This window comes from Amphiura filiformis, chromosome 18 (genome assembly GCF_039555335.1).
Source record: "Amphiura filiformis chromosome 18, Afil_fr2py, whole genome shotgun sequence".
NCBI lineage: Eukaryota > Metazoa > Echinodermata > Ophiuroidea > Amphilepidida > Amphiuridae > Amphiura > Amphiura filiformis.
Genome location: NC_092645.1, coordinates 15,897,242 through 15,910,592, shown reverse-complemented (window position 1 = coordinate 15,910,592; position 13,351 = coordinate 15,897,242). Strand labels below are relative to the sequence as shown.

General features: G+C 37.4%; 1 protein-coding gene across 1 annotated transcript; it reads right to left on the bottom strand.

Moving 5' to 3' along the window:
• Positions 1 to 5,530: 5,530 nt before the first annotated feature.
• On the bottom strand, positions 5,531 to 12,773 carry LOC140138986 (neutral cholesterol ester hydrolase 1-like). The gene is given in 5 exon segments (XM_072160767.1): positions 5,531 to 5,784; positions 5,787 to 6,123; positions 6,125 to 6,341; positions 6,929 to 6,995; positions 12,575 to 12,773. Coding segments are annotated over 5 exon segments (1,074 nt in total).
• Between the last annotated feature and the right edge of the window lie 578 nt (positions 12,774 to 13,351).

The following is a 13,351-nucleotide window of genomic DNA, read 5'->3' as shown; positions in this document are numbered from 1 at the left end:
AAGGGTTTATTAACAACATGTATCATGGATGTACGGGGGACTCAGGCTGGATGGTTGCAACTTACAAATCCAATCCGAGTTGTGATTGGGAAATCCCACAAACCGGCAAACCAGAGTTTATATACAGTACAAGGAATACATCCACTTATTGGAATATAGGTGAGAAATGAGCAGAAAGATATCAAGATAAGGTTCTGTTTAGGGTTTTAATAACCCGAAGCTACAATCCACGAAAAAAAAATATTTGGCACACCTGCACTAAACAATGAAAATGCGGGCCCTATCAAAATTGGAGAGGCGAGTGAAACATGCATGTAATGTATGTGAAGTACTGTAACATACTCCCCACTATATCTCACCCTTCCCCACTCCCCATCTGTCAATGTTGGAGGCTCTCACGGACCTGGCTTGTTCCAACATTGAATTGGGGGAGCGGGGGAAGAGATATACCAAAAGTCCTGGATTGTAGGTCCGAATCTGACCTTATGGCAACACGATCTGTGTAGACGTGGTCAGTCAGTGTTTCTGTCAGTGTGTTGAGGGTGTGTCCAATACAGTCAACCTGTGTTTTGTCAACATTTATTGTTTTCATTTTGCCCTATTTTTCCATAACAAAGTTCTTTTTTTTAAATACAAGTTTTCCAATGTTTCTAAATCATTGTTAGTGTAAATCTGTTTTATGTTTATATAATATTGTGTTGACATTTTGTTTTCCAAAAAAATACATATATATTAGAACATATTAATCTACGATCTACGATTACCTTACACAAACAAGAAGATAAAATTTCTTAGGGGCTAACCACTCTCGTATGGTTATCTTGAAAACGTATATAAACATCCGTATCGGTGGTGGATATAAAGGTACAATCTATATAACAACCATCAGCCAAATAATTCAATGAATAAAGTTCAATATTTTTTTATATTATATGTTTTCCAGGTGCCGTTGGAAAAGCCAATATGTTAGCTATTTTCGTCAGCACCCTCGACAACTAGGAGTTTCGCATATATTATAATGATAAAATAAAATAATTATAGCAAAAAGAGAGGTTTGAACCTAGAAAGTTGTGTATTTAGGATAGTTGCTTTCATTCCATGTACAATGTAAACAAATGATTTTAAAAGAATAATAGCTAAATGTAGAATAAGATGACCTGCTATTTGAAATTAATATGTTTTGATTTAAGAGCACTTGTACCACACTAGTTTTATTATGCAATTGTTATGTCCACGAGGTAAATGATTTCCAACAATATCTAACAATTATTAAGAAATAAGTCTCAGTACTGCCATGTACTAATAACTTGTTTAACCTATTTTATATAAACCCTTTTTATATCAATGTACATCTTTAAAAAAATTCTGTATTTATTTATTAGGTTTAGTGATTACCCAGTGTAAGCAGTATCACAACTTTGTAAATGATATGTGATTCTTGTTCTGTACTAGGGTAACAGCAAACTATTTGGATTATCCATAGACGAAATAATTAACAGACTGTTCACCAACAAAAGGTTCACGTGCTTTGTATGCACTGAGAATTTTCGCATATAAATGAGAGCCGATTGTTCGAAAATGACAAATCACGCACAGGCCATTTGTAGCTACCATGTATTGAGATGTATTTAGTCCGGTAATACGGGAATTTAATGACCACATCCCCCAAACTCCACCAAGCCAATGTTTAAGCTAAAAACATAAACATAAACAATGCGATTTATAAAGCGCCTTTTACAAAAGTAGGCAAAGCGCTAAAAGAGAGAAAGACAAGAAAGGAAAAAGAGCTAATGAGTGGGAAAGAGGTGGGTTTTATGGAGGTTCTTGAACGTGGTAATATTTTCTTGACCTCGGACAGTGGTGGGCAACTCGTTTCAAAGGCGCGGCCCCACTGCTGAAAAGGCGCGATCGCTAGCTTGTTTCTTGGAACGAGGCACATTCAAGGTGTTAACAAAAATAATTCCCGGCACTCCGGCCATATTCAAGGTTAAAGGTCAACACAGTGGTCAAACTTCAAAGTTGCTCAAATCGGGTTAACAAGCACACCAAATTATTTCTCTCATTGCAAGAACTCAGAAAAAGTATAGCGTCTTTTAACCTTGAATAATTATGGCCGCAGTGCCGGGAATTATTTTTGAATGTGTTATAGGACTTCGCCTGTAGGTGATTGGTCTCTATCTGCTTGGTTTATGGTGGTGTCAAATATTAGTACATGATGAGTTCGAGTTGTTCTGTTAAAGTAGTAGATGTACACTATCTCATGTGTAGTATCGGTGCGAGTTGGTCTGTACTTTCTTCTTAGCCTGCACACATTTTTCAGTTACATGTTTGCTCCAGTTGAGGGCAACACAGTAGGTGTTCTATTGTATGTGGTTCTGTTCAACAATCACAGGTTACATCTGCATTCCTTTGATATCCACATTTGCTGAGGTTGACTTGACATCTTCCTACACCAGACCTTAACTAATTGACGTATTTCCATTCAATCCAAATTGCACCTGCAGCAGGTTGTGGTTCTTCGCCAAGAGGAATATTCAAAGTTGGTGGGTGATTGATAGATCTCTCCTCCCATTTTGCCACTCTTTTACTGTTAGCTGATGTTTCAAGTGGAGTAACACTGATGAGGAAGATTTTCTGGAGAAACATCTTCTTCATAATGAGCCTCATTAAACAGCGCCGCCACGTTTTTCAATGGGATTTTACTGTGTAAAAATAAGGATATTTTTTTCTTTTGTTATTTTTGTAATAAATGATGGTTCCAGGTTCCTGTAATTATAACTATATTTTAGTAACAGTTAGGTTACATACGTTTTCCCTTTCGAGGGCTTAGAGCAAGAACTAGCTATGTCCACAATTACATGTTACTCATTTCGAATGGTTAATTTGCCCTTCATAATAAATGCAAGTGACTTTGGGGTATATGCATGGCCACTTAAACAGTTAGTATGGTTAGTTAGACGCAAGTGACCATGTACATACCCCAATGTCACTTACATTATATAAAAGAGGGCAAAATTAACCGTCCATTTGTTGCCGAAATGAGTAACATGTAATTGTGGACATAGCTAGTTTTGCTCTAAGCACTCGATTTGTATTATTTTCTGCGGTTATAGATGAGTTGACATGTGTTTACATTTGATACGCCCTCTGTTGGTCTGAGATCGAAACTGCCAGGCAAAAAACACTTATAATAGTTTACATGGAAGAAGATGATTTTTATTCATTAACTTTGGTTTCAAAGCAAATAATACTAAAAATGTTATCAAACTTGTTTACAAAGTCGAGTTTTGAAGAGATTTATGTGGCCTGCCATTATAATAGACACTCCTGTGTTATTTTGCCTGGCTTGAAACAACATAGGGTGGTCTGAATGTAAACATGTGACATCATAGGTCAACTCATCTATATTATACAAATATATACTGCCATGAGAGGTTCTGGTTAAAACTATGGGCCCGAGGTGAAATCAATAGGGGCTGCGCCCGTCAGGAAAATAGTATACTATATTGGTCTCAGCGAGGGACCATAGTTTTAACCAGAACCTCGAATGAAGGCAGTATATATTTGTTTTATATCCTTCATTCATAGATTTTTTTGTTCATTGATTGGTTAAAAGATTATATGAAAACTCCACCATGCTTCAAGATAGGCCTAGTTAAAACTTGAAACGTATTGTCGACGGACTAAACAAACATCACCTAACACGAAACGCATTTGGCGGATAATAGCAGGACATATGAAAAACATAAAACGAACATTGACGAACACTAACGGATTTGCTAAAATACCATCCGTTTCTTATACGGAAGACCGATCCGGTGTAGTGTGACACTAACACGGTCTGGGTCAACGTACATCACCGAATGCAAAAATATGCTATCCGGTGGTGAAGGCCTCACAGGAACGTATTTGCAACGAACACGGGCCGAGTGCAACGAACAAAGAACGAACATGAACGAAAGGATAGCTAACAAACTCCGGCAATATGCAGCACCATCGGATAAATACCGAACATGTGTATTCGGTACACTCCGTTTCAAGTTTTGTGCATGCACAAAACTTGCCTACGGACTTAACGAACATCACCTAACACGAAACGCATTTTGCGGATGATAGCAGGACATAACAAGAACATAAAACGATCATTGACGAACAACAACGGATTTACTAAAATACCATCCGTTTCTTGTAGGGAAGACCTATTCGGTGTAGTGTGACAGGCGCATTAGTGGTTTTAAGCTTACTCACTGTCAGTGTTTATTTGTTCAAATTGTTGCATGTAACAAGATTTACATGTGTAAACTCGAAGGCCATCGTGCACTCAATGGCCTAGGCGGTCCGAGACTGGTCTCGCACTGTCAGTGTTTGTTTTTAAGCTTACCGTATCAGTGTCGCTCTGAATCTGACTCTGTGTTGGTCTGTGGTCTGAATTCAGTCAATATTCCTGCGCTAGAACTGGTACAAAAGTTCAAATTAAACAGCTGAAATCGTGAATCTTCTTCAGCAGAAGCAGCCACTCCAACTTGATTTAATATTTCGCCATGTTTGTGTTGTCGTTTTACGGCAGTGAGTGACAAAATATTCTCATAGACAATGTCGATGTTCAAAGTTATTTTTATGCTTTATGGACTGCAACGTTTGTATGCTGCTTTCATTAAATAGTATTATATCCAGAAGTACTATTTACGGCTTGGAGGTACTATTTACGGACGTAAATAGTATTTTTTCCACTTCTTTCCAGAATAGTGTGTTTATTTTTGATCACGTGACACACTTTTAACCAATCAATAAACAAGAATCTATTAATGAAGGATATAAATATATATATAGGGGTGCGGAAAGACATTTCAACGCGGGAGTAATCATGCAAGAGTTTGTGTGTTATGACATTTTCTGGGGAAACACTCTTTGGTTGCAATAACAATTCAGTTATGATTTTCATACGTTGGGAAATCCTCATATTTTCCTGAATATTCCCTTAAGTGAAGAATTTTGTTACTATGATACAAATGAAAACGTGTTTTCGTGCTAGATTTGGATCAATTAAGTTGTTGTAGATTTTCTAATGTGTTGGTAGTCTGTTTGGTTTCAAAGAATTTTGCATGTAAACAGTCATTTTGTATAGCCAATAATATGCTATTAATCCAGCAATACAAAGCACATCAATGTATACCTACATACCGTTTTGTACATTCTCTTCGAGCTTCAGAAAAGGGTTTCACAGCGTGTACAAATTTTGTAATTTACGCTATTTTGGCCAATGATAGGGTATATTTTGGTGGGATACGGTATCCTTGCCCATTTTCTTGTAATTTATTTTCCCGATTTTCTCTTATATTTTTTGTCAGAGCGTCACTTTTCTCATTCTTTTTTTGTCAGACACTGGATCACTCTGTTGAAACAAAAGTGACTGATTGGTATTTCGAATTCTCATTGATTGTTATATTGTTATATAAATCCGTGGAACTTATTGAAAATGAGGTATTTTCATAAAATTCTTATATCTTTCATTTTTAAAATTTACGAAGTACTACGGTGAAAACATGCAAAACATTAAAAAATTCACTAGATCATTTCTAGCCGAAACCGCAACTTCTATTGGAAGCAAGTTAAAAGTACTTGAGTATCCAGACTGAGCCATCATGCCATGAACCCCAGTATCGTAGTGCTTTTGTGTGACTTTAACCCCTGCTTCTTCCAACCTGTGGCCATACAAGATCCCATCGTCTCTCAACACATCAAATTCACTGATCAGGATGTACGCTTCTGGTAAGCCACGTAACTCATAAGTGGCGCAAAATCTGGATTTAACAACGTTTTCTTGATGGATTGATATACACCTTCTTCACCAAAGTCGTTAGATTCCGGAGGTACACATTCGCCATATTTAAATTTGTTTGAAATGCGATCATGTGGTACAAACTCAGCAATAGGAGACTTCTTGGCTGTTGATGAAGTGTGATTATTTGTGGCGAAATATTTCACCAGTTCGTCATTGCCTTGGAGGTAATAAGACCAAAACCATATCATGAGATTTTTCATAAGAGGAACCGCTAGATGATGCCCATGCTGCTGGTATGATGGCAAATTGAAATCAAAAGCTTGTAAACAAGCGTAGATCAAACCTCAGCAGTTTCAATTTAGGCACGTGTTTATATTTTGCATCAAATGTTAGTCTTTGCGACACAGTGGCAGCAATGTTACCTCCTGCACTGTCACCCATTACCGCGACACGATTTGCGTCAACGTGGTAGTCTTTGGCATGACGAATCAAGTATAAAGTGGCCTTGGTGCAGTCGTCTACGGCTGCTGGAAAGATGTGTTTCGGAACCCTACGATATCTGAAATACAAAGGCAAGACAAATTTGGATTTTGCATGTCCAGCGTCATAAAGTATGATATGAACAATTATAATTGACCAAAAAGCACAATTACGCAATGTCATTTCACTTTTATACCCGCATATGCAATCGATTTCAATAAAAAAGAAATGGTCGCGGACTAGAACACACCCGGACACATGATGTAACGACACACACATTACTATTAGATATACCTCATTTAAATATTTCAAACCTTGAATGTTCTAGACATAAAATTCGCGCGTGGCGAGCATAGAATTTAACATACTTGTAATATTTGCACATTTCCTTACTGTTGTCATAAGTGTTTTTTTAAAGCGTTTTATTACTTTTTTGATAATTGATGGTGTCCCTAAATTGTGCCAAAATCGCTCGCTCTCTCCCCCTTTTCAACCTGCCAAAATTGCCTTTCCCTTTCCTAATTAATTGGCTTACCAAAAGTCTTGTCCTGCCCTTAACATTGAATAACCCTAACAACATTTGTATGCTCATTGTTAGAGCATCAGTAATACTTCACATTGTAAAAAACAGCTTGAGAAATGGAAATGGAAAAATAAATAACTTACTCGACAGACACAAGAGCAACCTGATCTATCTTTGTGGGGAAACTGTTCAGTGGCCCGTGAAATAAATCTGAAATGAAGCGGTAATTCTGGCTTTTAGTGATAAAAATCACTATGTAGAAAAAAAACATGCATCATCTATTAACATCTTTAATACCGTAGCCCATTTCATGCATAGTTAGGAGAAAAAGTTCAATTTGGTGACCACTCTCTGGCTAGTAAGGTTTGACGATTGATTCGACTTCTATGGACCATTTAGAAAAAAATTAGCCACCATGTCCCTCGCGAAAATCCCGGCATTTTTCGCTAGAGGCCAAAATCCAAAATGGCCGCCGCCACCATTTTGAAAATTTAAGTTTTGAACCAGAGCACCTATAATCATGCACAAAGACACTTTTTCGGATATGTCGAGTACAAGGATTCCGATTCTGACATTAGTTTGACATTACGGCATCATTTTCACCCAGAAATCCAAGATGGTGGCCGGCACCATCTTGAAAAATTTAGTTTTGAACAAGAGGACCTAAAATCGTGTACAAAGACAATTTTTTGGATAAGTCGACCACAAGGATTTCAAATATGACATTACGAACTCATATTTACCCAGAAATCCAAGATGGTGGCGCCGGCGCCATCTTGAAAAAAATTAGTTTTGAACCAGATTACCTAAAATCGTGTACAAAGACACTTTTTCCGGTAAGTCGACCCCAAGAAATCCGAATCTGACATTAATTTGACGTTACAACATAATTTTTGCCTAGAAATCCAAGATGGCCCCCATTTGGAAGAGCGTAATTGTGATTTTTGAATGAGAGCAGAAGCATAAGTGTGTCATTGCCGCCTTATCTGGGGTTCATGTCTCTTATATGGGGTTTAAACTGCCTTATCTTAGGTTTACATCCCTTATCTAGGGATAAGGCGTCTTATCTGTGGTTTAGACGGCCTTATCCTGGGTTTACGTTCCTTACCTGTGGCTAAGATGCCTTAACCTTAGCATAACGCAGTCTAAACCCAGATAAGGTATATAAACCCCAGATAATGCGCCGTAACCCAGATAAGCGACGTAGACCACAGATAAAGCAGTCTAAACCCCAAATAAGGTGCCTTAACCCTTAATAAGGAACAGAAACCCCAGAAAAGGCATCTAAACCCCACATAAGGTGCCTTAACTCTAGATAAGGGTTGTTAACACCAGATAAGTGTCGTAAACCTCAGATAAGGCATCTAAACCCAAGATAAGGCGCCTTAACCCCAGATAAGAGACGTAAACTCAGATATGGCAGTCTAAACCCCAGATAAGGCGCCATCTAGGGTTTACTTCTCTTATCTTAGGTTTATGTTCCTTATTTAGGGTTAAGGCGCCTTATTTGGGGTTGGGACTGGTTTATCTGAGGTGTACGTCCCTTATCTGGGGTTACGGCGCCTTATCGGGGGTTTAGAACTGCCATATCTGAGTTTACGTCTCTTATCTGGGGTTAAGGCGCCTTATCTTGGGTTTAGATGTCTTATCTGAGGTTTACGACCCTTATCTGGGGTTAACGACCCTTATCTAGAGTTAAGGCACCTTATGTGGGGTTTAGATGCCTTATCTTAGGTTTATGTTCCTCATTTAGGGTTAAAGCGCTTTATTTGGGGTTTGGACTGCTTTATCGGCGGTCTGCGTCCCTTATCTGGGGTCATACGGCGCATTATCTGGGGTTTAGATGCCTTGTCTGGGTTTAGACTGCGATATGCTAAGGTTAAGGCATCTTAGCCACAGGTAAGGAACGTAAACCCAGGATAAGGCCGTCTAAACCACAGGTAAGACGCCTTATCCCTAGATAAGGGATGTAAACCCAAGATAAGGCAGTTTAAACCCCATATAAGGGACATGAACCCCAGATAAGGCGGAAATGACACACTTATGCTTCTGCTCTCATTCAAAAATCACATTTACGCACTACCAAATAGGGGCCATTTTGGATTTCTGGGCAAAAATTAAGTTATTACGTCAAATTAATGTCAAATTCGGATTTCTTGGGGTCGACTTACCGGAAAAAGTGTCTTTGTACACGATTTTAGGTAATCTGGTTCAAAACTTATTTTTTTCAAGATGGCGCCGGCGGCCACCATCTTGGATTTCTGTGTGTAAATGATTCTTTAATTTCTAACTAATGTCAGAATCGGAATCCTTGTACTCGACATATCCAAAAAAGTGTCTTTGTGCATGATTATAGGTGCTCTGGTTCAAAACTTAAATTTTCAAAATGGTGGCGGCGGCCATTTTGGATTTTGGCCTCTAGCGAAAAATGCCGGGATTTTCGCGAGGACATGGTGGCTATTTTTTTCTAAATGGTCCATAGAAGTCGAATTAATCGTCAAACCTTACTAGCCAGAGAGTGGTCACCAAATTGAACTTTTTCACCTAACTAACAGTAATCTAGCCTCAAACTAGGCTATAAACATCTCAAAAAAAGTAACTAACCCCCTTAAATAATGGTCATTATTCAAAAAGGGGATATTGTATTACAAATCTGTAAAATGCGTTGGAAGCAGAATTTATTTCTGCGCATTTTGACACCTCATTAATACAATAGCCCAGAAAACAATAAAACACCGGTCAATTTAATGTAGTCAGATCCAGATTTGAAAGTTGCACTTACATACAAATTTTTACAATACAAAAACACTCAGATATCATTACACCGATTTCTTTCCATTACACTGAATACAAAATCAATAGAATTTAGTGCAACTTTCAAATCTTGGGCTACATTGATTTAAATGTACGCTGTGACATTGCTACAAATGAGTTGTCAAAATGTGCAGAAATAAATTCTGCTTCCAACGCATTTTACAGATTTGTAATATAATCACCCGTTTTTGAATAATGGTCGTTATTTAAGGGGGGTTAGTTACTTTTTTGAGATGTTTATTTACTAGCCTATATTTACTTACCTAGGCCTACATCCCATATCACCCAGCCCCCTCCGTGGAAATACACAATGGCTGGTAAGGAACTTTGAGATTTTTTCAATGACTGGTATATTCAAACAGGAACCCCGTCAAAGTACGTGTCGGTGATGTTACGTGTTACGGCTTGAAAATAATACCCACGAATTGTTTTAAATATAAATTTTTTCCATGATACTGGTATCTGCGAAGTCTGGTAAACGTTAAATATCACGAGCGGGTTATTCAAAAGGTCTGCCTTGATCAGCACTGTAGTTTATAACGCTTGGTATACTTTCACCTATTTTCCACCACTAAAAACTTGGGTGTGCATAAGAGAACTTGTTGGATTTACAAGAAAGTCATGTGTACCACATATGACTTTCTGTGACGTGCCACTAAAATAGGGCTGCACATACGACATTGTATTTGTTTAATCAATAATTAATTAATTGCTCTATAAACCCAACAAAATTGCGTATACGAGTGCAATCTGTATCAAATTGATTAGTTTTCATTGATAATGGATGAACCTTGCACATCAAAATTCAACATGAGATCGAAATATTTTTTTATGTCAAAGTATTTCGTTTCTTCGCATTCCTCAATGATTGAATATCTCTGAGTATGCTGTCTCTAACCTTAATTCTCTCTTGAAGCCATTTGAATACACAAATTGTAATGCTGCACAATATGCACTTACCAAAAATTGGCAGCGGCCCTCCCACGTAGTGTCCATGGATTTTGAAGCTTTTGGGTTGCGAAGTAAAAACCCACACCAATAAATGCCAAAATAATTGCTATGGTTATTCGGCTAGATATTCTTTTTTACTGTTAGGTAATGTTAATACAATAATACGTAAGCATCTCATGCACACTGTGATTGATTTATAGATATTAGTGCTGTGATGATGTAACACTTCTGCAATGGACTTTAAAATGAGAATAGTCTTTGAATTCCAACTGGTGTCAACACCGGGGGAGCCACTTGTAAATCGAGGTGGATACCATGATCTTAGGAAGATTTTCAACATGGGGAGGGGGCTGAAAATTGAAAAATGTTTGGTGGGGCATTCTGGGTCCCAACCCCCTCGGAGTCAGAAAATTTTGCAAAATATAGGTCACAAACATCCATTTTCCCTCTATTTTATCACAATTTGTTGACTTCACCTAGGATTATTAGGGGGGGGGGGGTGAGCTGAAAGGTATTCCAGCCCACGCACCAATATTTATGAGGGGGCTCAAGCCCTCGATATCCTCGATGACCCCACTTTTTAAAGTCATACCTGATGACATATATACTTCCTGACACCGGGCGTACCCGTTACTTCTAAAGTTAAGTTCATCAATAGGATAAAGTTCACAATATTTACACAAATCTAATTTAGAGTAGACAGTTTCGTCATCTAGGTCGGGCGACTTCCTCAGTAATGCGACGATCCGCCTACTATCCCGCGAAGTTTCTCATTAAACGGGTGCACAATTCTTTACAGCGGATTGTGCATGTGATTTGTATATGCCCTCGCCAGGGTTAATAGTTTCAGTGGCCTTCTTTCTGATCCAATGTAGGCGGATCATCGCATTACCATATCTCGGGTAATCCTAAGATTTTCCCGAATGTTTACTATAGTGTTCATGTTGGAAATACTCCACAATATTAAATAAAGCTTGCATGTAAGATGATGCTAGGTACTTGTAAATATCTTTTATGTTAATATAAATGTTACATACAAAATTATTACTTAAAGAATACCAGCTACCTAAAAAGTTTTCTCATACATTAAGGGCTGGGGTATAAACGTTTGGACAGTATTTATTTTGGGACATCAGAGCACATCAGACATATCGAATTGCATTCTGAATACGAAGAATGTCATTCTGATATCAAATAATTTTGATATTTTGAAATTTGCAATTTATTACACATTTTATGGCAAATCATTAAAAATTGATATTTTTGATATTTAACAGTACTTGAAGTAAACTTTATCGATCAATTGAAAATTTTGACCTTTCGTATTGAAGATATGGATTTTTTTCCCAAAACACAAAAAAACAATAGGTCTTTTTGAGAAAAAATCCATATCTTCAATATGAAAAGGTCAAAATTTTCAATTGACTGTCGGCTTTTCCTCCCTGCTACATACACTTTAAGAATATATCATTAGATTTATATAATTTACTTCGAGGACTGTTATATATCAACAATTTGAAAATATCAAATTTTTATAATTTGTCATAAAATTTGTATTATATTGTGATTTTCAAAAAATGAAAATTATTTGATATCAGAAAGACATGCTTCGTATTCAGAATGCAATTCGATAGGTCTGAGGTGCTCTCATGTCCTACAAAAAATACTGTCGAAACGCAATAAACGCTCATTTTAGATCCCTTAATGTTTTTGGAAAATGTAAAAGAATTGGTTAAATTTAAACAATTATTTTAAGCTGTTTTTGCCCAAATGTTCTTTTTAATGTTAAAATGTAACACATTAAACAACTTACTTTACTTACTTTTTCAGCCATTATCAATCCACTGCAGGATGAAGGCCTCATCATTATGTCTCCGCGTGTCTCTGTTTTGTGCTTTATGGTACCAGTTCACTTCTCCCCAGTAATGTTGCGGCTCGTCCCTCCATCGTTTCCATTGGCGTCCTCTATTTCACTTCCACCCATAACATGCATAAGGTGTCCGATGTGTGAGTTGAGCTCCAACGACTGTCTTGTCTGCGGCTGAGATTGCCGGCCCAGGTCCATTTTCTGCTTTTAATGGTTTCTAAGATGTCTTGAACTTTGGGTCTGCTCCCTGATCCTTCTGTTGCTTTTCCTGTCCTTGTGTGATGTTTAATATGTTTCTTCCCATGTTGTGCTGGGCTGCTGCCAGTTTTCTTTGGATTTTTGAGGTTAATATCCATGATTCTGCTGTAAATTATCACAAATCTGAAGATGGGCGAAGACTTCTTGTCAATGTAAACATGGGTAATGATAAGTATACTTTTGTGAATGTTTATGCACCTACTGTAGCATCTCAAAGAGAAATATTTTATAGATATATGGATAAGGAAAAATGCAAAATATAATGTTGTTATTGGAGGTGACCATAATTGTGTACAAGACTCAAAATTGGATACATTAAATGTTAAAAGTAAATACAGTGAATGTAAACAACTTTTAAAGATGCAAAAACCTTAAACTGTATTGATATATGGCGGCAAAAAAATCCAGAAAAAAGACAATTTACTTGGCGAAATATACCACTCAAAAAAGCCTCAACACTTGATTACTGGTTAATACAACAAAATGTAAAAGATTTCGTTCAGTCTGTAGACATTAGACCTGCTCCTAAAAGCGACCATAATGCAATATCTCTCAAATTGAATTTGTTACGACAGAAACACGGACCGGATATTGGAAATTTAACTCGTCATTAATACAAGACCCCGTGTATAAAGAGAAATTAAAAGGTGTTATTAAAGGTGCAAAAACAGAGGGT